Source organism: Nymphalis io, chromosome 21 (assembly GCF_905147045.1).
Source record: "Nymphalis io chromosome 21, ilAglIoxx1.1, whole genome shotgun sequence".
Classification (NCBI taxonomy): domain Eukaryota; kingdom Metazoa; phylum Arthropoda; class Insecta; order Lepidoptera; family Nymphalidae; genus Nymphalis; species Nymphalis io.
The window spans coordinates 3,729,757-3,756,654 of NC_065908.1; the positions used below are offsets into that span (position 1 = coordinate 3,729,757).

At 33.0% G+C, this 26,898-nt stretch overlaps 2 protein-coding genes across 2 annotated transcripts in view; both read left to right on the top strand.

Moving 5' to 3' along the window:
- LOC126776827 (tetratricopeptide repeat protein 5-like) overlaps nucleotides 1–26,898 on the top strand; it is a 233,039-nt gene that overhangs the window by 155,182 nt on the left and 50,959 nt on the right. The window lies entirely within an intron of this gene.
- LOC126776833 (paired box protein Pax-6) overlaps nucleotides 1–26,898 on the top strand; it is a 56,241-nt gene that overhangs the window by 5,889 nt on the left and 23,454 nt on the right. The window contains exons 2-4 of the mRNA XM_050499667.1: nucleotides 7,716–7,941; nucleotides 11,693–11,873; nucleotides 23,208–23,427. Of these exons, the coding sequence (XP_050355624.1) occupies nucleotides 7,716–7,941; nucleotides 11,693–11,873; nucleotides 23,208–23,427 (627 nt within the window). The remainder of the gene's footprint in view (nucleotides 1–7,715; nucleotides 7,942–11,692; nucleotides 11,874–23,207; nucleotides 23,428–26,898) is intronic.

Consider the following 26,898-nt stretch of genomic DNA (forward strand, 5'->3'; position numbering starts at 1 on the left):
CGATGTAAGCGATAGTTAACATTTCTTACAGTGCCAATGTCTAAGGGCGTTAGTGACCATTTACCATCAGGTGGCCCATAAAAAAAAAGCGGGCATGTGTCATAATATTATTTAACAGACTTGGTATGCCATAATAAATATTTTTAATTTTATGTAAAGTGGGTATAACATAATTTCGATTATTTTTTATGGAATTACATACTTTAATTATACCCTTACAAATTATTCTATATTTTAATTGAAATGTCCCCTAATGGCGAAACTTCACATTTTCACACGAGATAAAAAATCACACTTGTCATTATAATAACAAATAAGAATTGAAATATAATTATTTTTGGTCTGAAACTCTGGATTCTTATGTGCTTAATTTGTGTTTGTAATCTCGTTCGGCGGTGAAGGAAAATATCGCGAGGCATTTGTCCTTGGCAACCTAATTTCACTCCACATTGGAACAGAGTGATGGAATAAGCACCAAACTTGCTTCTTAAGAGGAAATGATGCCTTTGTCCAATTGTGAATCATTTTCAGGCTGTTACTTTTTAAGCATTGTTTCCGTGAAATTGTTTGTATGGGTTTTCTCTATCATGTTTTATTTATTATCTTTTCAAGACGTGTATAATTTTACGACCATCATAAATAAGTGACCTATACATATGTAAATATGCTTTTGAATATCAACAGCTTCATTCAATTAGACTCTTAGAATAACTTAACAGTCATTTCATAAGTCTATCTCGTCAGTTGAACTTAAGTGAAGCTACGAGTAAGAAAAGAAAACTCAGTGAATTATTCTCATCAATCATATAATAATAAATATATAATTATAGTACTAAAATGATGTATTGTTAAATTAATGATTTTGTCAAAACTATATAATAACATAGGGGTGTTTATGTACTGTGAAACCTTTGCTTCCGTGATTTATAAGATATATTTCTTTCATAATATATTCTTTATTTATTCATCAATAATTTAAACTTCTTTCATCAAAGGTTATCTGTGAGAGATCGCTATAAGCGATTTACTTTGCGCACCATTTGGTGTTTGATTGTTTCCTTATTTATTTTTTTACACATAATAGGGAAGCGCTTGACCGTTGACTTGCCTGATCTTAAGCAAATTCACGGTCTAGGATGTAGCGCGCCTACCTAGAAGGAACCCGTTTACCCTGGATTTAAAGACACCAACATTGTAGATATTTATATGTTATGCAATAAGTATGAAATAAAATAAATAAATAAAAATAATTTTTATTATACATTTGTTATCTATTCATTTTGAATATCAGTATATAATGTCAATAATTAGAGGAATGACTTTATCGTCCTTTTTTATTCTCTTAGTATCTTTTTCATAAATATTTTTTTATTCAAACTTCATTTCATTCAAGTGCTACCAAAAATTGTATTACCATTGTGTGAGTTTTGATATGTGTATGTATGTAAGTTAACTTCAGACTACAGTACGCATACACAAGATTTTAATAAACTTTTGTCATCCAAAGATATGTCGCCTATATATGATACACATAACATTGTAATCCGATAATTAATAATTAACGAATATTTTTTTTTCTTATTATTAATTTTTATCGATTTCGTAACGGTCATCAGCTCAACGCTAAACCCTGTGTATTGTAAATTCGAAATTCAAACGGGATTTAGTGCATCCAAAATGGCGGTCACACAATTAAACTTCCCCCACAGATTAAAGCAATTCAAAAACAGATACAAAATAATAATAAGAAGGGCATTAAGTGGGGGTTGTCTGTCTGTGACACCAGGTGTGCCCTGTCATAAGCAGGGACGACCCTTATGTATTTATTTCTTACATAATAAAGTGTTTGATTAATGTTAATGCATTTAATCGTTTCTTTTTATATTTAAACGTATATGTAAACCCTTATTAGCTTTGAAAGGGAATAAATTAATTTTATATGGGAATGGAAATTTAATGAATATTCTACATTTGAAAAAAAGACAAAAAATCTGTTTCATTACCTAATATAATTAGGATGTAGGTGACATACATATATATACCTTTTTTATTTATTTTTTAGTAACAGCTTATTCCACCACGCTGCTCCAATGCGGGTTGGTGAAATACACACGTGGCGGAATTTCGGTGAAATTAGATACACACATGCAGGTTTCCTCACGATGTTTTCCTTCACCGTCAAGCACGAGATGAATTATAATCACAAATTAAGCACATGAAAATTCAGTGGTGATGAAACCACGATCGTCGGTTAAGATTCACTTTTTCTTAGTTATTTGATAATTTTAGATTGGCTCTTGATATTCCATCTTCCTTTTAGATTGAAGATCAATTATGAATAATTTGATTAACATTGATACAGTGATCAACGTCCCACTGCTTAGGTCTCTTATTGTGTTAAAAATACTATTAAGTGCTTATGTATTGTGCCAGGCTTAAGCACTAGGGCTTGGTTTTTCATAATTTCATCTACATGTTGTCCTCATAATGTTTTCCTTTAAAAATTAAGCGCATAAGCACTGTGGTGCTCGTTTCGAGCGCTATAATACTTAAAAATGTAATATAAATGTCAGCTAAAATTGATATGTAAAGGACATATACAAGGTATAAAATAATTTATAAGTAATTAATTTAAATTGTAACTTGTAACATTTATGTTTAATGTTGTATTTAATTTGATTAGACGATAAAATACTCACTTAGCAAGTTTAAATTTACATTATAGGTGTACTTACTCACAGCTTTACTTGTGGTAGAGCTTTGTGCAAGCTCGTCTGGGTAGGTACCACCCACTCATCAAATATTTTACCGCAAAACAGCAGTACTTGTATAGTTGTGTTCCGGTTTGAATGAGCCAGTGGGTGAGTGAGCCAGTGTAATTACAGGCACAAGGGACATAAAATATTAGTTCCCAAGGTTGGTGGCGCATTGGCTATGTAAGCGATAGTTGACATTTCTTACAATGCCAATGTCTAAGGGCGTTTGGTGACCACTTACCATCAGGTGGCCATATGCTCCTATTCTATAAAAAAAAACATACTTTTGCTTTGTAACTATGTTTTTGGCTATTCTTTATACCAAGTTAGTATTTTTCTGTCTAATGTTGAAGTAGAATTCAAATATACATATTATAATAATACGTATATTCATGTAATTTAATTGTGAACAAAACAAAAATTATCATTTCGAACAAATATAATATTCGTTGACAAATAGGAAGAACAATAAAATTTTATATAAAGTTAAACGCATCAAGCATTGTGGGCTTAATTTATAAAAATAACTACAACTACACATAAATTTATAGAGTGGCGGCCATAAAAACGGGGATTAAAAATAAATCGCTCGAATAAATTGCACCTCTGAAATTAAAACGCTCCCTCACGACACGCGCACTTGCGCCGACAGCGCGGCTCTAGTGCAAGCGACGAGCGGAAGCTGGTGTTTGATCTGCTAAGTGGACACGTGACTGTCAAAAGGCGGTAAAATATATTGCTGCGTAGGTGACGTCATAAGACAATTAATCACCCATTGAGGATATAACTCAATAAGAAATTGTTTCTCACTATCGAATCGAGTGTATTGTCATTATTGTTGAAACCGAAACCATCCCATCACAGAACTAGCATGTGAACTAGCATACTATTTAATTAAAAGCATTTTTGTGACGGGATACATCGTTACTTTCAATTAAGGTGATCAAAAGCTCATTTGTTTTATAATTCAGCACTGGTTATGTGATAAAAAAGTTCTAATAAAATGTTTAACATCTGTGAAATGTCTGCCATTGTTAAAACTTTATCGTTATTAGTATGTTATTTCACCACATTTCTTTGTGATATGTTTTCTACGAGCAATTGTAAATTATTTCTCATTTTGTTTTGAGTTTTTTAATTAAGTCTAATCATTACAAATACGCAGAGTTTATAAACATTTTTACCTGCTGTTTGTTAAAAATATTGCCGTGTAAAAAAATCGCGATTTCCTCTACCTAATACCATCTACATACTGGGCGTGGGGCGTACCGTAGCGATTGTCCATTGTTCTTTTAACAGCCGCTTGCTTGTTAGTGCACGGCCAACGGTTGGTGACGCCTGACGAGAGCCGGCTAAGAGGTGTTATTAATAACGAGTTTTGGCGCGAAAATACGTCACTTAATTGGCGAACGTTGGGTATAATTAATTTTGATTGCGTGCGCAGAAAAATTTATCACGCATCGTAAACGTTCTTTGATTAATACTTTAATATATAAGCATGTATGATAAGAATAATGTATAATCAGTCAGATTCAAACGAAAATTCAACGAAAGTATTCACGCCGTGCGTAATTAAGCTACAACACGGTTAAATAATATGCAGCTATATTAAAATTATATATATTTTTAAGCGGTCAATATTTCTATAACCTAGAACCGTTAATTACAATAATAAAATACTTACTATTTCATATAGATCAACTTTTTAGTAAAACCTTGGTAATAGCATTCCAATCACGCGCCAAAAACTTTGAGCAACCGCAGAAAAAGGGCCAAAACAATGAACCTCCGTCATCCCCTTTAGGCCTTAATCAAGGGCCTGCCCTAAATTCGCCCACAAATTGCATCCAATTGTTCAATTTTTTACCGCGAGGCGTGTTTATAGGGGGTGGTGGAAAAAAGGAATTATCTGACGGCCAACGGTTGAGCGCATCTGATCTAATGCGGCCATTGAGAACTATTGGCGTGGTAAGCGGCGTGGTTATAATTGAGCCGAGACAACTGTTGGCTTGCCATCTGTAATTGTGAGCAGATAATTCGATTGACGATCGGTTTTACTGCGATTGTTGTGAACTTCGACTTATAATGTTCGTATTTAATATTCATTTTTCTTATTATTGTGTAGGAAATCATGCCAAAACTGTAAAAACCGAACCAAATAATGAACCTATTTTCGAAAATAAAATATCCTAATAAAAAGAAGCCTAAAGGTCTTTCGAAATGTATAAAATTAAACAGAAAATATACTACAACTAGATGTAATACCTATGTGTCAGTGTTATTACAGGCACAAGGGACATAACATCTTAGTTCCCAAGGTTGGTGGCGCATTGGTAACGTAAGCGATGGTTAACATTTCTTAAATGCCAATGTCTATGGGTGTTGGTGACCACTTACCATCAGGCGGCCCATATACTCGTCCGCCTTCCTATTCAATAAAAAAAGTTACTTAAGTTAGTTAAGTAGTCAGTTAGCATGTATTTAATTTTGTATAGAATCGTTGCCATCTTCATGTCTTATCGTAAGATATTTAATAGAAATATGACATAGTAGAAAATAGTACAAAGAGAAGTTGTAGAAAAAACTAGCAAGACAAGAATCAATGAAAGACATTAACGCATCTCTAACGATTGATAGGAAATAAATATTTTAATAAAGCACCAAATAATATTAAGACCCTTGAACCCTTGAACCTTTACAATTGCGTCGCGAGATAGCAGCACTGAGCGCTTTCTATCGTCTGTATCACGGCGAGTATTCTGAGGAATTATTCTCTCTAATTCCTGCTTCCCCCTTCCTTCTTAAGTCCACGCGAGCTGGTTCTCGATGTCACCGCCTAACTGTGACATCAATTCCATCGCGCACAAAGAAATTTGGCAACTCCTTTCTTTGTCGCACTACCAAAGAATGGAATTCCTTACCAGCTCACGTGTTCCCCTCCTCTTACAACCCGGGTTCCTTCAAACGAGGCGTGAAGAGGCATCTTGCGGGCCGGCAAGGCGGGGACGGCTAGTACAGAACATTCTTCCCGACTGTACTGGCCGTCGTCGCGTTTGGACTCTACTACCACTTACCATCAGGTGGAGTAGAGTCATTTGCCATCCCGGGGCATATAAAAAAAAAAAAAGACATACAATTCAATGAGGGCATAATTATATTTTAACATAAGTCTGAAAACAAAAAGTTAGTTGAATTGTTTGTTCAGGTGAATCTTGCAACGAGTTATATTTTCATTGTTACATTACATTGTTTTCGCATATTTCAGTGAGATATGAGGCGGTTCTTTTGAAAGTATGGTTCCGACACGTGAACGGATTGTTGCCAGCTAAATTATTTTTACGAATTACAAAATTATGGTTTATATTAAGGTCTCGTTTAAAATATGAGGTTAGAAATATTCTGAAAGATTCTCCAAGTATACCAAGTGTGTGCAGGATATATTACAGAACACAAGTGTGTGTGCAAACACAAGTGCACTTTCTATCACCTCACTTTTATAATTCGATTTGTAATGGGAAGGCAAGTCCAACGCGACCAATAAGAATTTAGGTGTAGAAGGTTGGTACTGTAAGCGTGAGCACTGCCAACTCTCAGACTCCAGGCTTCTATTGCAATTTTCACAATAGAAAAATCTTGTTAATCTTCTTGTTAATAAGGTTCGACCTTGGGCTTAAACGTTTCCAGCCTTATAAGCTATCCAATAGACAATAGATTTTCGTTTTCAATAGTTTCATTATTTCGTGGATATCCTAAAGCAGGATTATAAACATATCTCTCTTTAAGTTCATTTTAGAGCTTAATACAGTACGGGGAGACGCATTCCAACTCTAGTCATTATTGTCGTTATCGCCGTGTGCCTATCACGCGACAGTTCTATTTTTTAATAATCATTCATAAAACGAAATGAAAAAAATATTAATTACTTGGATAGACAAAATTGATGGTACGAAGATAGTCGTTTACGCCAGAGAGTAAGAGGTTCCCTTAAATTGTCAATAGGCTCCAATGAGATCGGACTGCTGTTCTGTAAGAATAAACTCGAAACTCACCGCAGAACATGAACGAAATGACAGTAAGTTATACGCGATATTGACTATAATAATTATAACATTTCAAGAACACACGCATCAAAATCGTATATCACCGTAACTCGGTTGTCAACATTTCGCGGGTGAGTGATGAATTTCTCACAGAATAGCACTGCAGGCCCTTATTTATTATTATTATTTTTAATTAAAAGGTTTCAACATGTTGGCCAATATGATTGATCTATAAAAAATTATACCAAGAAGCCTTCAATATGGGTTTTACAATAAAGGATGCTGAAGTATTCTTATCTTTACGGATTAGATAATGATTGCGGTCTTCTCTCTTCTACCGCAAACCCTTTTTTGTACTTTACGTTTAGAATAGGCTCACTTTTTAATTTCGCAAAGCAGATTATTTTTTTAAGCAGTTTTAACGAAACCGAATCAGTTAGTTTTTAACACTACAAGATTGTACCTATGCCTTTATAGTGCAGGTGCAGTTGTAAAAAAATATTTTTCATTATAGTGCGATTTGAAAAGAGTTCGTTTCTGATCAATCGAAAGTCCTACTTAAGTGTTTTCTTTTTTACTCAAAATAACCGAAAAAAGTATGAATGCGTAAAATTTGAATTTAGAACGTATACAAAATTTTTTGTTTAAATATTAGAAATTGTGTTGTTTATTGTTACGATCATTATTTTATTCGCGACTTTATCTTGTTAAAGTTTGTTTGGGTTTGAGTGATTTTAATAAGATTTTTAAATTTAATATTGAAATATTGCTTAAATATATATAAAAATATTACTAATCTTAGAAATCAAAATTCCATTAAATAAATAATATTAAATTAATATTAAACGCTTGCCATTTACTGTGTAAAACCAATTTTCCTTCTTATTTATAAATATCACAGAAGTCCCCTATGTCTTAGATGAGCTGATGCACAGTGCGGCTATGGGCGGTGGGGCCCTATTCGGGTGTTCATCTGCCGGTCATAGTGGGATCAATCAGCTAGGAGGAGTGTACGTCAATGGCAGACCATTACCAGACTCCACGAGGCAGAAGATCGTGGAGCTTGCCCACTCGGGGGCAAGGCCCTGTGACATCAGCCGCATCTTGCAAGTCTCCAACGGCTGCGTGTCCAAGATACTTGGCAGGTCAGTATGTTTAAGGTACTAACTTTTTGTAGGTTAATAGCACGCTCACAAAACGTAAGGTACTTTTACATTAGAAATGTTGTAACATTGCAATAGTTGGAAATCAAGTTAACAAAGTAAAGTTAACCAATCAAAATATAATTACATTTTAAAAAGTTATACGTTTTTGAAATAAACCGTTGAAAATATTTAATGTAATACAATTTTCAAGAACGAAGTCACAACGGCCGTACGTAAGATATTTATCGATGACAATTGACGAAAAGAAATCCATTCACTATTACAATTTAAGAAATATTATAATCCAATTCTCGAAATAATTCTAACTATATTAGGCCAAGCAAAGGGCGCCCGTAACAATTAAACCGAGCACTATTACACGAATAAATGAATTATTTAACACAAAACCCATTGTCGTTTAACAAAAGCATAAGAATCGATTGTGAAGATTGTCCACGATGAGGTCAAATTCTTGGGCCACGCGAACAAATTGACGGAGTTCCCATAATACCGCCCGAGGAACTCGACAAAGGCGTGAACAATACACGATGACGGAATTAAAGAATTTGAATGACTTAATCAATACAAAAAGTTTGCATTCCCATAGTGTATTGTTTTTGTTTGAATGAAGTGCGCCACGGGTGAGGTGGGAATCGACATCGGGTGCTGGCTGGGGCGCCGACTAATTTCGTCAGGGAGCTTATCGTTTGATTGCGATTTTATCGGTTATCGCGGAGGATTTCGGCCCTCCACTCGAGTGCTTATTGAAACGCTCAATCCTATTGCCGTTAAAACTAAATCTATATGCGAGTTTATTTTAAATGCCACTTCAGAATCCATTCCCTCTGGTCCGACGAGGAGTGTTCTCATTCGATTATTGCTTTAATTATTTTTTTATTATAGTATATACTACTTTAGCATACACTAGTCGTGTACATATTATATTTTTTTACCAAAACACATGATAAATTATCCATAAGTTAACATCATTTATTTAAAAAATCTCACACGAAAATCACTTAATTCATATTAATATTCTGACGTGAACAATTCAAAAGTCAATTTGGGACAATAAAGAAATTTAAAAGACGTCAATCAAAGAAACTAGAAGTTTTAATGCAGGGTGTACCTTTCAGGGCTGTCCCACGACCGCCCCTAAATAAACGCGATAAAGAGGAAAATAATAATATTTGTCAGTAATTGGCACCCCTGCTGGCGCTCGGCGTGCACTTCAAGAGATCTTGTAGGAAAGTGATTCGGCCGCTGGGTGCGCGTTATTATTTTCTGGTGTTTGCGTTTTGAATGTTTTGTTGTTCACAAAATAGAACAATAATAAATAAAACCCGTTTTAAATATAAATCTAAGCATTTACCAAGTTTACCTCTACCATTTACTACTTCTTCTACTTTTGTCTTCAACTTTAATTAAAACTAAATAAAATATTTTTAAGTCGTATAGCTATTATGTAGGGACAAACTTGAAACACGACGCAGAACACGTTCGTGAAATGTCAGACAGTGATAATATGCAAAATTAATTATAATAATTATAACATTTAAAGGACAGACGCATCACAACAGCGTATCACCATAAGTCGGTTTTCATCATTTTGAGTGAGATAATAAGCGAATTACTAAATTAGCACTACTGGTAAAATATAAGTCTTTATTTTTTATATCTTAAAACTATATGGTTTGGTAATTGCTAAACATAATTGATCTAGTTTCATCAATATGACGTAAATTTATTATACCATCACTTATAAAAGTCTAGACTGTTCTAATAATATCAGTAAAATACGGCTGCAAGTGCATTTTTCCCACACGCCCCTAAAATTCTTATCATGCCAATTACGTAAAGGGTTCCTTTCCTTAGGGCTTTGTAAAGGGCAAGCGACGGGAATCCTAATTAAGAAGCCCTCCTGCCAAGCTCACTAGTATGTTTATATCTTGATTGTAAAACTACTATTTCTAAAAGTTTTATCAAATCGCAAATATACTTCTATAAATAGATTGATAAAGCTGAGAACACAATTGCTTTTTTTAAATACAAAAACTTTAAATGAACTTAGTTAAAAGCACAAACTTAGTTTAACATAGATGAATAAATTGCCCCATAATTTGCTTTGTAAATTAATATGCCCCATTTTTAAAGTCGGTTAAGTGAAATGACTGATTCTATTCTCTTTTGTCTCAGATTATCACGGAATATGCAGTAAGTAGAAATTATTCTTAAAACACTATATAAATATAGATAAAATAAAAAAAATTACGAAAAGCTTTTTTTCTAACAGCTTGATAAAATGATGGCAGAAACGATTAAAAAGTGCATAAGTCACTAATTATTACTTTTAATTGATTTCTAATTAATTTTCAATTCATAGGTAAATATTTTTTACAAGAAACAATGTTTCATATTAGATTTTAAATGCGTAGCTTAGTAAGCCCTTCATCGTTAAAACCTTTCATTAATTTATAAGTCTTGTAAGCATCGGACTATGTAATATATAAAAAAAAAATTGCGAAATCAATCTCAACAGTGCAATCAAATGTTTTTAAATCACGTTTAAATAAATCAAAATTCAAAAACATCTTCATCACACTATTACTGCGTTACGCACTGCGCGCTCATTCTGGCGCCCGAAGCGAAAACGATTACAATTCGCTCCCGGCCCTCGACAATAATAACCTTCTAATGGCACTCCGCAACAAAGTAAACATGTATCGACAGATGACATCTATTTATTCGGGCTCTGATTTTATTTTCAGAACCAACTTACAACGGTCTTTTAACTGATCACGTGGTTTGATAATTTTTCGTAATTAATATTCCATTAAAACTTTATTAGGAGTTTTTTTATTTTTTATTATTTAGTTATTTATTTTTGTACAAATTATGCAATGTTAGATAAAAATTCAAAAGGCCTTATCTACCAGTCAATCCTAAATTGAACAGAAAATATATGACGCTAAGACTTTTTGGTTTCGATTTATGTTCACGTATGCGTTACCAAGCTAATCATTGGAAAAAAAAATCCGCAAAATAATTTCCAAAAAACCCAAAGTATGTAATTGGTAAAAGAAAACTAGAAAAACGTAGACAACCCCTTCACCCTTGACATTAATAAATACTTAGTTACCCCTCAATAAAACGCCAACATTTCTTAAATATCGAACCCTGTATCCAGCAATTCGACAATCGTATCGTCCCCATCGACATTTCGCTGCAAATATCGACACATGTCGATTGCAACAATACCGCCGCCGGTACATCCTATATCTCTACAAGAATAAGGTTGCACATCGTAAAATAACTCATCTACCTTATGTATTAGGAATAAGATACATTTTTGCATGAAAATATGTTAAAGATATCGTGGAATGGGTTTGTAGAGCATATTTGTATAGGTACTCGAAATAAGGGGATAGTTCAAGATTATATTCGTAATTGTGAACTAATGCCGTTCGAGTGGGTCGGAGGCTTAATGTTTTCAATAGTAAACGTAACATACGTACTATTTATTCAATTTTACATCTGAGATGATGTTGAAGTACCTATTATGCTGGAATACAAAACAAAAATATTTTGTACTTTATCACGATAATAATAATTATGTATGTATTTATTTAATTTAATACAAATATTTTAATAGTAAAAATTTCATTGAAAATCTATTTTGAAAAGTTTATCTTAAAGTTTTTGATAATTTAGGAAGTTAAGCCGTTATCTCCAGAATAAATTTTGTCAACAGATACTACGAGACTGGATCCATCAAGCCCCGTGCGATAGGGGGTTCGAAGCCCCGGGTCGCTACAACCCCTGTGGTGCAGAAGATTGCCGACTACAAGAGGGAGTGCCCTTCGATCTTCGCTTGGGAGATCAGGGATCGTCTACTCAGTGAAAATGTGTGCAATAACGATAATATACCTAGTGTAAGTACAAATACCTTTAGTATACAAAGTCTACCTTAATCAAGCTTGAAACGGCAATAGCCCAAAAGTTTACGAATCGCCGTGATACATAAAGTCGCAGGTTCGATTCTGATCTCTTTGGCTATTGTCGTCCAGCTTGTATTAGAACAAGCTGTACTCTTCATTGGAGGCATAAATAGGAATATTAGTTATTTCTTTAAAACAGGCATTGCGTATACACTTTAAAACAAAAAAAAAATTACAGAAAATTATCTTTAATGTTTGAATTCACGCGAAAAACAGGCTTTACTGTATGTAACTCCATTGATAATTCCGCTACTTCTTATATCATGCAGTACTATATCGAATTTAAGTTAACATTAAAACAGTTTTTCCTATATAGCTAAAATTAAGTAGGCACAGCTAAGTATACATCTTCGTCTCACAAACTTAAAATCGAGCAGAAAAAAATAAAAAAATAAAACATTTCCGAAGCCAGAAAGTAGGTACTAAGTAATAACCCAGCGAGCTTTCTAATTACGGCCCTTTACTGAGACTTCTTTAAGGGCTTGACCAGGGATTTGAACCCAAGTCTCCCGTGATCTACTGCATTATAGCTAGCTGCTACATAAACGAGGCTGTTATATATAATATATGTTATATTATGTATACATGTATAATTGTATAGCTATAATAAAGCTTATCAGGAACATTTACAATTAAATACAAACAAAATAACTTCTCTAAAAGTATTTTTTACATATATACACTGCCAATATTATAAAATATCAAAATATTTATATTTATGCATATTTAATTTAGAAAAAAAAATGTTAGGATCAAAATCTAAGAAGATTGTTACTGTATAACGCTGAACCAAACGGAAACAAACAAACACGAAAATCAACTCGTAATAACTATGACCAAAATATAATACAAAGTCACAAATAATTGCCATATGCATTGACTGTTCATGTATTTTGATATTGAATGAATTTATTCGAAATCAAATCATGTCAAAACATTCAAATAGACAGATTTTATTAAAATCCGACATATTATTGAGAAATAAGCTGGACACATGAAAGATATTTAATCCAATTTCGAAATTAACCAAAATTTTCGAGCATATGTTCATAAACCCAATCGCTTTTGTCCGAGGTCCTTTTGAAGCAATATTCAAGTAAAGCTCCAGTTCACTGCGAACTATTGATGACAGTTTATAAAATGTTTCGTTCGTTTCGCTTTGTACCGACATTGTCAATACAAATCGGTCAACTATTATTGACTCGAGGATCATAGGTAGGTACAGATTCTCTTTATATTTTACGAGTTGAAGGCTTCGTCCGCTTGGAATTAATTCGGTTTTGCGACAAAACTCTCCAAAATCTGACATAGGGCTTATTTAACCTTTATGTATTATTAGTCGTCGTAGATCTTTACACATTTTCTACAACAAAATTGAAGAAATCGCACATAAACCTTCATATCGTACTTTACGCCCTTAAGGGGTGAATTAAAAAAAGTAGCCTTCCTTGGGATTCAAGCTCCGTATACTCCGAGGTCCGCTTTGAAAGCCGGTCAGTTGTTTATCCGTGAAGGTGTAAAACAAACAAAATATTTTATATATTAAAAAAATAACTGTACATAATTAGGTAACACTAACAACACCAAATAGGTAATACTATTTTTTATGTTGTCATTTCATTTTAACGATATATTTAATTATTATACAGAATAAAATCCCGCCTTAAAGCCATATAGCGATATAATAAATAAAAGATTTATGGTGAAAATAATTAAAGAAATAAACAGCGGTCTAGGTAAAATATCATAAACTCAAATAAAGCCATTTTTAAGTGACGCGATTCGTAATCGAAGCGGACGTATGCGAGCGACATCTGCCGCAAAAAAAATCTCAATAGCGAATATTGTTAATTTTTTCCATTGATCGGGCCAATTTTTCTGTTAATCATGTCAAAACTCGGGCCTTTGTGGCCGAGTGTAAACATGCCGTGACAAAGCCGCGGACCGTTTTTTTTATCTGTGGATAATTGAAAATGTTTGAAATAGTATTTCTGTTTGTATACGTGTAGTAAGATTTTAAATGTACAAATAAACAATTTAAATATTTACATTATGTGTTAGCTTCAAATGTATTTTTTGTGAAATAAGTTTTATTAAAATTCTTTTTAAATTGTCTATAAAAATTTTTACACGTTATGAAATAAAAAAGTCAAGTCTTATTTGCATAGATACCTAATTAATAAAAAAAATCGACCCAAACACCTCCCCATAACACCTATATATAAATAACAAGAGGGAAAATTGTACTCGTACATCATCCCTCTTACCTAGAAGATTCGTGAAGGGGCTATTTTTATGACTGTCGCACGCACACGGCCCACTGGGCATCGACGAATACGAAGATGCGGTGACACGTGTGTTAGAAAGGGATGGGTGTTTATTGCGAGTTGCGTAGTCTAGTCATAACGGTCGAATGGGCGTGATGTTTCTTACCGGCTGCGAGTAGACAAAAATACTTTGAACAATCGATTGTGTCTCCACGGAAGAAGGACGTAAGTGCATACGTCGTTGACGGCTCAGACTGTCCTATGTTTTTTTAATATTCAAAATGATTCGTGATACCGTCGCTTCATATTATCGGATGCATATGGTCTTCATATCTTAATATAAATTGACATGTTAATAGGATCGTTCGTCTATTAGTTGTTTTTTTTTAATCGCGTCCATCTATGAATCGTTTCTTCCGTCATGTGACATTTATTAATACTCTTTATGTAGGTAACCTAACATTTAAATATAACTTATTTACGTACAAAAATATTTTGCCATATTGTTTAAAAAATGTGTTTATATAACAATAAGAAATTTGAACGAATCTAAATGTCAACAGTCGTTTTATAGTCCTTGTACTTACGTCACTTTTCTTTTAACAATCGACACTTTAATGCTGCGTTTCACGGATGGGTGCGCGAACATTCGTTGTCTCTTTCACTCCCACTTACAAATCATATCTATGGTACATCTGCCCTTTTCTACGGTTTACCAACTGCTTATGGTGGCACAGGAATTGATAGTTAAGTCCAGATACGTATGATAATGTAGAAGTTTTCAGTTGCAAATAATAATAAAAAAATATGTAGGCAATTTATTTGTGGTTATTATTTTGAAATCCAAAAACAAACTACTACCATCAATAATAACATATTTGCAAAAAACATTTAATTAACAAAAGAGTAACTGCATATGCTTGAAATCAATACTCTAGTATTTACTTAAACTAATACACGAACTATACCTTCATAACACAAAAATATAGTACCTATTTACTTTACCAAGCAATAATTCAAGTATGTAGTTAATTCTCACGACTTAAACTGATTAAAAAAAAACTAATGAATTCAGCAGATATGAAGCTTACATTTCTATAGTAATACTAATTGACATTATTTATTTCAAAGTTATTTTCAAGAAAACAAAGATGAGAGAATTATAATATCAGTAAAAGCTTTTTTAAATTATACGAACACTGACCAAGGAGTTCCAGTCAATAAAAAGTTGTTATATAATTTGGTATTATTAATTAGTGGCTAGCTGGCACGATCGAGCGTAGTGGTCCAGGTAACACGACACCGCCAAAACGCTACTGCGACGCATTTTAGGGGCTTCGTGCCACATATTACGTAGCCCTACGGACACGAAGCGATGTTACTGGATCTCTCGAATTACATCCTAATTAAGATGTTCGGCTTAAGACGTGGACATCTTCTCCAATTTTCATTTACTTTCTTCTCGAATATCAAATATTACGAGGTAAATACCCTCTTGCGATTAAGTTTACTTCGGTTGTTGAGCAAAAACATTAATTGAGTTAATTATCTATTTTAGAACAATAATGCGGCCCAATTGGACTGGTGGTGAGAACGCTTAATTCTTAATTTATAGGTTTATGGGTTCAACACTGTTTAAATCATATAAGGCTATTGATTCCTAACGTACTTAATTTGTAGTAAAATTTTTGGCAGCGATGATAAACATTATTCAAAAGTACTTTGAATCAAGAGTTTCCATTGGAAGGAACTTTCATGTCGATATGCTGTCATGTCTGTTAACTAATCTGCAATTGAACAGCGTGATGGAATAATCTCTAAACCTTCTTCTCGAGAGAAGACTTTTCTACTCTCATATTTAGCTTAGTTTCATACTCGTAGCACCAAAATATGCTGTGCTAATATCGAATAACATCTTAATAATCGCTACTAACTTTAAACAAAGACTTGAAGAACAGTAAATTTCATTACATAAAGCAATATAATTATAGTTCTTATTTTGAATATTCATAAAGCTATGATTAAGCGCGGCTTAAGTATTCACCAGCGTGTTCATTATAAACAAATGTTTATTATTGACCACGTAGGTATTCATGGACCATTTGCGTTTTGCCGAATTAAACCGACCTGCAATGATTTGTTCAATATGCATGTTTATTTATACACAATAGCTAATATGTATTAGTTATTGTATCCACAAACATTTCAAAGCCAATGCCAACACAAATTTGTATCATACTTTAATCATGATATTTCAGACAGGAAGAAAATGCTAACAGTTTTCGTATTATTCATTAAATAATATATATATGTACTCGTGTATATATTTCAACCTACTTCAAATAAAATTTTTGTTTCTTTCATATAGGAATATTCGAAATGATTTTTCAATTACGATATCTGTAAATGAATAATTTGTGTATGTAATATTTTATTATTATTTTAAAATGGTTTCAATATATTCGAATACATATATAACTATGTAAGCAACTACATTAAATGTAATATTAAATTAAATTGAAAGCTGATCAAAGATCGAAGTATCAACGAACGGATTGTAATAATTGTAATATTGCGCGGGATTTTTAAAGCAGATAGGTTATAGTAGCTTAGTACTTACCCACTGCTCTTACTCACGAAAACCTTTTTTTTAAAACATTATTACATAATTGACAACGAAAAAGTTATATTAAAGTGAAACTTATATACTTATAAGAGATAAAAAATAAAATAAATCAGTACATATTAAAAAATCTACTTTAAAAGAACAAAGACAAAAGTTATGGTTAAAAAGGTTAAAAAACATATATGTATAAGGACTTATTAGGTACTTAATATAATTATATCCATACAAGAAAAATCTCAACAATTTAAAAGCGATAATCAACTGAATACGATTCACCCAATCTCGGAACGCGTCCTAAGAGAATTGCAAAAAACCCCTCTACGACCGCACCCCAACCGCTTTTCACCGGGGAATCAAACTTGGGTCTCCGCGGGTTAAGCGCGTACGTTAAAATGTTTATAGATAATACTGATGTAGGTAATAGTAATTCTAATCCTGAGGGTTCGAGACCCTTCCGATGGAATGTAATGGCCATTGTCCGGATGCCTGTATCGGTTTAGATGCTGTTGGCTCGGAAAAGTGAACATTGTATAAAATTTTAAAAGGGGACTTTTCTTTGATCATCTCTTCATTACTTTGTAATTTTTTTGTCCATTGATTGCGGCCATTGTACGCCTTTTAACATTGCAGATTCAGACTTTGGACTACTACTAGACTGAACTAGAGATTGGAATATTTTTTTTCTACGCTTATTTCCATTTTTGATAACACTAATACCAATTAGGATCTAGCAAACAAAAAAAGAAAATCGTTTGACAAACAGACGAAAAAAAGATACTAAATGGTTTAGTTATCGTCTATTTATATATAGATTCCATTGATAGCAGCAGCAGATCCTAATATTCAACTGTTGAGAAAATCTGAACCCATCAAGTAACTTTGAATCACATGGAAGGTTTCCACATCATTAAAGATATTATAAATGTATGAAAAAAAACACGTTCCATCATTAGGAAACTATCTTCCGTTATGTGGTTCATTTTACATTCGATTTAATTAACAGGGCTATCGATAAAAACCCGACCGGTTAGATAGTTGAGCTTTTGTTCTAACGCGTTACTTGAGACCACCTACACGAGGTCCACCACTATCGCATGATCTATCGTTGTGTCTCGACGCAACGACGTGCGTGCGCGCATCCCTAGTGACACCTGTCAATGTCAAAAAGACGCGAGAACGCCCGCGCGCCGTGTAAAGATGATCTATCACTCTATATATTTCCGACACTTTAGAAATTACACTTTTCATTGCACGCATTAAAGGGCCTATGATCTTAGTATCTTATACAAACTCTTCATTGAATTATAGATTTTTATTAAGACGGTTTTATATGGAACAAGTCGCGTGTAGTGAGAGCGCTATCGCTGCGCGCGCGCATGTCATGTTGCATCGCGAAACTCGATCCGTTCCCTTGCACTAAGATTGTATCTCCACTCTTATTTCATTATTCTGCATTATATTATATTATCATTATACTTTGAAAGCATCGAAACTTCCTGATCAAGTATGTTTTCTTATGCCTTTTATATAATTGTGCTGATTTCTAAGATTAGTAAATAAATATAAGCAAAAACAACCTTGCTATACTTATTTCAATTTAATGTTATTTCTCTAACAAGTTAAGTCAATTAGTTTGTATATCCTGATTCGTAATAGCGATAATTTTATTTATGTCGTGTCAAACACTATGTTGACAATTAGCACACTAATACGACAATATTTTATACCTATTCAATCGTAAAATTAATTTAAAGAACATTCTTAAATTTAATATTCTATATTCAATTAAATTAACACAACGATCGTATATTTTTCTCATCGTTCAATATTGTACTATCAATTATAAATGCTATTACATAAACTATAAAGTCTATAATCCTGTACATATATTTTATCGAGTGGCCTACCGTAACTCCCCGTCAGTCGAAAGTGTCAGTGTCATATTTCAGGCCTTATACGGTAGGATTTTTGTTTCGCTTCACGTTTTATTAATATTGAATTTTAATTAAGCTCGAAGATAAATAAGACCATCGGTAGAGCTCCTAATGTCGGCTGTCAGTGTGAAGACATTGACCTAATATAAATAAGTATATATTTAAGTATTTATATGAAATTAAACATTGGTGATTCTGTTGTAACTAATGTCTATATAAATTCATATTATAGTATATATCTATCTCTTTTTAATGTGTGGAGCTGAAAAGCAAAGCAAGACAATTAGTTTAAAGACGGCTTAATTATAGAATGGATGGAATAGGCATCATTTATTTGTATTTTATTTAATTGTCTGGATTTTATATATAATTAATACATATTCATCATTGTACAAATTCAATTAAATGTTCTTAAACGTCTTTTAAAAGTCAATACGAAGAATGCATTATTTTTATTTAGTATTAAATTCACGTTATAAATATATATATATAAATGGTGGTAGAGCTTTGTGCAAGCTCGTCTGGGTAGGTACCACCCATTCATCAGATATTCTACCACAAAACAGCAGTACTTGGTATTGTTCTGGTCCGGTTTGAAGGGTGAGTGAGCCAGTGTAATTACAGGCACAAGGGACATAACATCTTAGTTCCCAAGGTTGGTGGCACATTGGTGATGTAAGCGATGGTTAACATTTCTTACAATGTCAATGTTCGTTGGTGACCACTTACCATCAGGTGGCCCATATGCTCGTCCGCCTACCTATTCTATAAAAAAAATTAACTGTATATAAATAAGACTATTTCCTTTGAGAAAAAAAATCACTAGTCGTTCTGAGTTTCTAGTCGGTTTTTCTCGGTAGAATCTACACTCCGAACCGGTGGTAACTTTACAATAAATTTAATCCTGTTTCGAAGACTATTTAGACTCATTAATTAGTAGATTTTGTTAGTTCTTTTTTTAATATTATTTTTACACTATTAAGCTGGCTGGTAGGGAATACGTTTATCATTACGCTCCTGATTTGCGAACATATAATTTATATATTAGTATTATGCAAATAAATAAATTTGATATATTCTATTTCTATACTAAAATGCAAATGTCTAGACGTAATAGCTTTTTTTTAAATGAATCTCAATGTATTTGTAACATATTTGTTTTAAGCTTATTCATAATGCACCCCTTATACGGGGCAGTTTTTTCAAATCTTGTTTAAACCCACCCCGTGTCCCGCACGTCTAAAACACGCGGGCCCTTTACACACATCGGTGATCACTAATTCGACAGCTCTGATAGAGAAACGGTATAAGTCAAATATAAAATTATTTTCACCTAACCATCATAAAATTGCTGCTTAATATTTTTTGGATAGAATATTTTTTTTTCAATTCTATAAATGTTATGTAAAAATTATGCGGCACCAAAAAGGAAATCCAAAAAAAAAAAATTTTGTTTTTTTATGCACTATCAAACTCAATTAAACAACAAAAAGTATAAATCCTTTATAATTCTAATACGAACGATCTCAAACCACTTTAATCTTTTTGTCATCCGATTGGTCGGTGAGCTGTCAGTTACAAAATGCATTTTAAACACAATTCTCTTATTGGCTGTTTTAAAATTCGAACTTGATTGTTTGACGGTTTTTTTGCTTTTGATAGTATCTTATTGGATATACATTTAATTTGTTATTAATATTGTCAATCAGAATTGCTGATATTTATGATCTAATATTGTTAAAGGTTCTCACGACAATAATGCTTATTAAGTCTTAACTGTCCTATTGTTCCTATCACCTGTGGCTTATTAGAATCCAGATTCGGAATTGCTTTGTTTAATTCATATTAATAAAAGCTTTTGTTTTTTTTTATCAAGGAATTCAGCATTACTGTGAATTTCTAAGATTTTTGAAGTGTTTCCACTTCCGTGGGTCTGATAGCACGTAAAGTAGTTGACATTGGGCTGCCGTTCCAACGCACAGTAAGAGTAAGGAAATAGTGTGTGTAATAATTGCTCTATAATATTCCTAAAAATAATCTTTGAGCCGGTTGGCGTGGTTGGTTGGTGCTTGCCTTTCACGCCGAAGGTTGTGGGTTCGATTCCCACCCAGGACAGATATTTGTGTGCATGAACATGTCTGTTTGTCCTGAGTCTGGGTGTAATTATTTATATAAGTATGTATTTACAAAAGAAAAATAGTATATGTAGTATATCAGTTGTCTGGTTTCCATAGCACAAGCTTTGTACAAGCTTAATTTGGGATCAGATGGCCGTGTGTGAAAAATGTCCCAGGATATTATTATTATTAGGATATTATTAATCTTAATCTATGAACACAATTTTATATATGGATAATTAACTAAATTATTACTAATATTTTTGTTACTATACATTTTATCTATCATAAATATGAGTTAACAATGTTTTAACACTAAAATTATAATATAACCTGAAAAAGTTAAAAAAAAGATTTTTTACACATATCAGTTTAAAAAACGTGTCTATTTATAACGACATAACTGTAAAACTCTCGAGCTTATTCAATTGAAAAATTCTATAACTGGTCATAGATTTGCAGCAGATTTCTATTATAAGTTTTTAGCATGTAATAATCGAGTTAAATATTACATGGCTTTTTTAAAGTAAAACGTAACGTAGGGATTATTTATTCCAAACAATTATAAATTAAAAATAAACTCAGAATTGTACGAAACGTTTTGTATTAGGTATAAAATATATTTTTGTATATAAATAAAAGCTTTTAGCAAATGTATGGAGGTTTAACGGCACCTGTACATTACCTTCCATTAGCGCTACACGGGATTAAACCTGAACACGTTACACCGATAGTTTGCATTCACTTTGTATTCAAAATATAGACTAAATTTGATATAAAGTATTAAAGCAACAAAATACTTATCTAAAATAACGCTAAAGCAAAAATGAAACAATTTAACGGTTTTAATAAACAAATCTTTATTAATATCGTTCTGTAATTTGTATGTTCGAAATTTAATTTCACAATTCATTATTATCATAATTTCAAATATAGAACGATAGATAAAAAATCCTCTCGAACAACAGACTTTCGTGCATTGCCATTGTTACGGACGAAAATACAAAAAGCAATCTAATCTTAGATACTTGTAACAGTGGAAACGAAACTGTCCAAGGAAAATCGATTATGAACGTAATATCCAAGAACTGTGAACACATTTGCGAATTTGCAGCCGCCCTCCGGCCCCCGGTCGTTATACAGAGAAAAATATATTTTCCCCGTTGCCAATAGCAACAAGAAAACAGATAGATATTATTATCTAGGGACGCCCCGCGGCGCTGCCTATATACATATAACGAAGATTGTACGTGTTAAAATGGGCATACATAGAGCATATTTGTGTGAGTTAGGTTTTTACGCATGCGTGCTTTTTCGGCGAAAGTAGATGGATATTGGGGTTTTTAGGCCCTGAAGGGGTGAGTGGGGAGGGCCCTAATCTGTGTCCCTTTGAGGCTCCCGATTGGAATTTAGTAATCATATTAAATTTTAAATTACACGTGCTTGGAAGTTAAAAGGGCGGGAACGTTTCGCAATTTGTTTCCTATTAGATAGTTATTTAGTTTGGCTGAGATTGGAATGTGAATGTGTGTGTGTGTGTGAGTGATACGTACCTACGTGTGTCGGGTAACTTTGGTAACAGTTGTTGCTACTATTGTTGGAAGGGCTCTATTTATTCCTTAAATTTATAATTATGGAATAGCTCGCATTTAGTTTTTAAAGATTATCTGTAAAGCGATTCTTTATTCAAGTAGGGTCTGGGTATAGGTGAAAGTATCCTTAAATCATCATATAACAAGTTAAGCGAATGTATTAATACTATCGGTTCGGATTATAGAAATAGTAGAATGTTCAAACCTTAACTACCTCCCGTTTTACTTACATAACAACCTAGTCGAGGTATGTAAGACGTCGGCGATATATCGCTGTAATAATATTTGTGTCATTTGGAAATAATTTAAAATAACACTTTCGAGTATGTTAGTCATTAACATATATCAAACTTATCTAAATAACATTCTTCTTCTTGGTCACTAAGACCATTTGTAAAAGTTTTTTACTTGCCATATGTATTTGCGAGCACAGACATGGCCACTGTTGGTAATGATGGGAAAAACATAGAAATAAAAAATCATTTAGCAATTGACATAAACGTAAGGGACTTTGAGACCGCGGGTAGGTAGTTGAGGGTTAAGATTGATACGATTATGGATGTGATGAATTTCATGTTTAAATAAATATATAATACCTCCATACCAATATCTTAAACACAAAATGACATATATTCTGAATTACTAATATTTTAAATGCAGAATTTAAAAAAAAAAGATAAATAGGTTATTTTATATACGATTTAAAATAAAAAGGTCGTTCACCACATCTAGGTATCATCGATCAACCGTGTGTTAAGAAATCTGGCGTCGCAGAAGGAGCAGGCTGCGTCTGCGCAGAACGACAGCGTTTACGAGAAGCTGCGAATGTTCAACGGTCAAGCGGCGACGGGTTGGTGGTATCCCGGCCTACCTACCGCACCAGCGGCGCCGACGATACCAGCTCCATTACCTCCTCAGCTCAACAGGCCCGGAACAGAGGAACATAAGAGAGGTGAGTTCGTGTAAAGAATAAGGCTAGGAAGTTTTCGATTTAAGTAGCATCCAATTTATATTATCTTATAAACGTGCTCATTTTAGAAGAATTATACAAAGAGGAATCGTTAAAAAAGGTTATTTAGTTTTATGGGTTCAGCTTAGTTTATAAAAAGCCTGTCGCTATTTGATGTGTATAACATTCATAAACACATTACAGTATATCGTTACATAAACATCTAAGTTATATTAACAACAGACAGTATTTTAGGACGTATCAACTGTATCCCCCATCGTCAAGCCCGACAGCCTTGGGAGCTGGTATCTATTGATTGGGTTAGTTGGTACGTTCGCTCACTAAGTGCCTTTTGAATCTGAATATCCGCAACAATAAATACGCATACTCATATGACGTAACCAATATTAATAGTAAACTCTTTAATAATATGATCATGCCATGTTGTAGTCTTCTAAGCCGCCGAGATGGCCTAGTGGTGAGAACGCGTGAATCTTAACCGATGATCGTGGGTTCAAACCCGGGAAAGCACCACTGAATGTTTATATGCTTAATTTGAGCTTATAATTCATCTCGTGCTTGACGGTGAAGGAAAACATCGTGAGGAAACCTGCATGTATCTAATTTCATTGAAATTCTGCTACATGTGTATTCTACCAATACGCATTGGAGCAGCGTGGTGGAATAAGCTCCAAACCTTCTCCTCAAAAGGGAGAGGAGGCCTTAGCTCAGCAGTGGGACATTAACAGGCTGTTACTGTTACTATATTGTATGTTCTAGTCTTCAATACCGTGAATGTATTTTACTCAGGCAATTGCAGAAGCGCTGGCTATAAGTTTGAAACATAGTGGTTATGCAGCCTTAGAACAAAGTTGGCATAATTCTTGAGCTTGTTCACACTATCGTTAACTGCCTCGTTGGCTTCTGTAGATCCTCTGGATGGTCAAAAGGATTTGGGATTTTCTGTCGTAAAATTCTTAGTGACAGTCCAGAATTTAGGAGTATTTACCCGTACCTCGGAAAGCACGTAGAAGACTTTGGTTCTTAGCTTAAATTCTGGCCGGTCGTATTCGGATTTGACATCGGACTAAAAGAATGAGAAAAAGAGACACAAACATTATTTGTGTACTGTAAATGTCCTGCGTAGCTGGCTATCTCACTCAGAATTGCCGTCGTCGCCGAAATCAGTCAAGGGGACATCGTTATTATAAAACACGATTATAATAAGGTTTCAAATCATTCCCGTCTAGTAAATATAAATTTATTAACTTACATGTTATGAATCCCATCTGAGATAAACAATTTAATTTATAAACGTCAAAGCGATAGACAGATTTTCGAGCAGGCGTACAAAGCGTACAAATAATAATGTCAGGCACCTATTAGAGGTCACGACATGACAGCGATGTCCTTTTTCCCTCTGCTTTGAGGTACGACTCGTCTGAATGCCTGAGACCTAGAATAGGGTTGCCACATTACGTCGAATAACAATTTAATATATTGAAAATATTATATTTAATACAATACGTTGCATAAAGGTAAAATATTTTTTTATCTATATCGTTATATATTTTTAATAATATACATTCTTAAATTTATTTATCAAAGTTAACAGTGCGTACAAAATCGCACTTTATAGACGAACAATTCTTTAACGAATATTATTAAATTTTATAGAAGAACTGGATTTTTTCTAATACATTTTAAGTACGCAGAACATATATATAGATCATAGAATAGATTGTATTATTTTTGAGTAAGTTCACGGTTTTTTATTGATCATTAATTAGATAAAAAAAATTCTTAATAATATAAAATAAATATTTGTATAATTCATGTAATATCATAATTAATTAAGTTATAGAAAAAATGGTTTAACAATAGAAAGTAACGATTTACTGAGGATTATATTACGAGATCTACTTTAATATATGAATAATTAATCCGTAGATTAGTTACTGTATAAACGTAATGAAATGTTTGAAATGTACACAGCCCTTAACCTTAAACCGAGTCTTGTAAGGGTAGGGGGTTAGGGGGGGACAGTTGGTTCAGCCGACGTTTCTTCGTTCGTCTTTGTGGCTTGCAAGATTATGTCTCTTTGTTACTTGTGTGATGTTCGGTTTTACTTTATTACACGCAGATTCGAGGACTAAATATTTGAGAAATTAACAACAATTCTAATAAGCTAACCTATAATATTAAACAATTATTGTTTTCTTATAGTATTACAAGTAGAATCCTAGGTAGTTTAGGAAAATATGACGGAACAGTGTAAGGGATTATACGTACAAGAGGAGCAACTGATGTGACTAGACTAATACCAATATACACTGAGCAACCATATAAAATGAACATTATACAATTTCAATAGGACTATGAAATTTAATTGAGTCAGTATTTGAAATTACAGGACCAAAGAATTTCATCACATCATAACTTATATCCCTTTGTTGGAGTCATTGACGATGTAAGGTGAGGTCTTAACCAGATGACCATTCGCTCGTTGGCTTTCCTAAAATTAATTAATAAACATCCAGATACACAATCTTATAAAAAAAAAAACAAGCACAAATTGTCCGAATCACAATCACAAATGACGTAACTTATAAATACACTGAAAATTACCTCGATTTATTCCATTAACCAATTAAATGCTCAACTGTATAAAGTAAACTTACAAATTCAATCACTTTCCCATTCGAACTACGGAGGAGTGCAATTTCTCGTGAAACCGATCGTTCTCTTGTAACAGCGATATCTGTACTAGTAAAAACAAGTATTGGGAAAGGTTAAATTTAAATGTTTCTAATTTTGTTGTCTTCTAGGTTTATTTAGTGTTTTTTTTTTTAAATAATAACAACTATCAAAATAGAAACCACGCTTTGGTCAATTACTTAAACACACTTAAAATACGCCTTCGTTAATTATATATATAAATGGCATTATATAAGCTCAATTACACTATACTACCGAGTTATATTATATAAAAAAATATGTGCTTGAGGAAACGAAATTAAAGCAAAAAAGTTTTTATATGCGTACAGATTTAAATATACCTCTATAAGTCTAACACATGGCAACACATTGCCAGATACAAATTAGGACACGTCACGCTACATGCTCTTTGACACCACAATCCTTCCGGACGTGACAAAAAAAAAATGTCTATGAATTATATTATGAGCATTTTTATAACAATTCGACTACTTATTCGACTTACGACTAAAAAAAATTGAAACATATTATTGTACTTTTCTTATTCCTAATATTAGTTCGACACAATATTTTAAACATAAGTTTGTTTTTAAAACGGTATTTAATTTAAATATCATTTACACACTCATTAGAACAATAATACTAGGAATTTAAGCATATTAAGTTGTTTAATTAAAATAAATAATCTATTTAATTGTTAATTATTCGAGATTAGTATTTAAAACACAATGTTATGTCGTTCCGGCTACTTGAGAC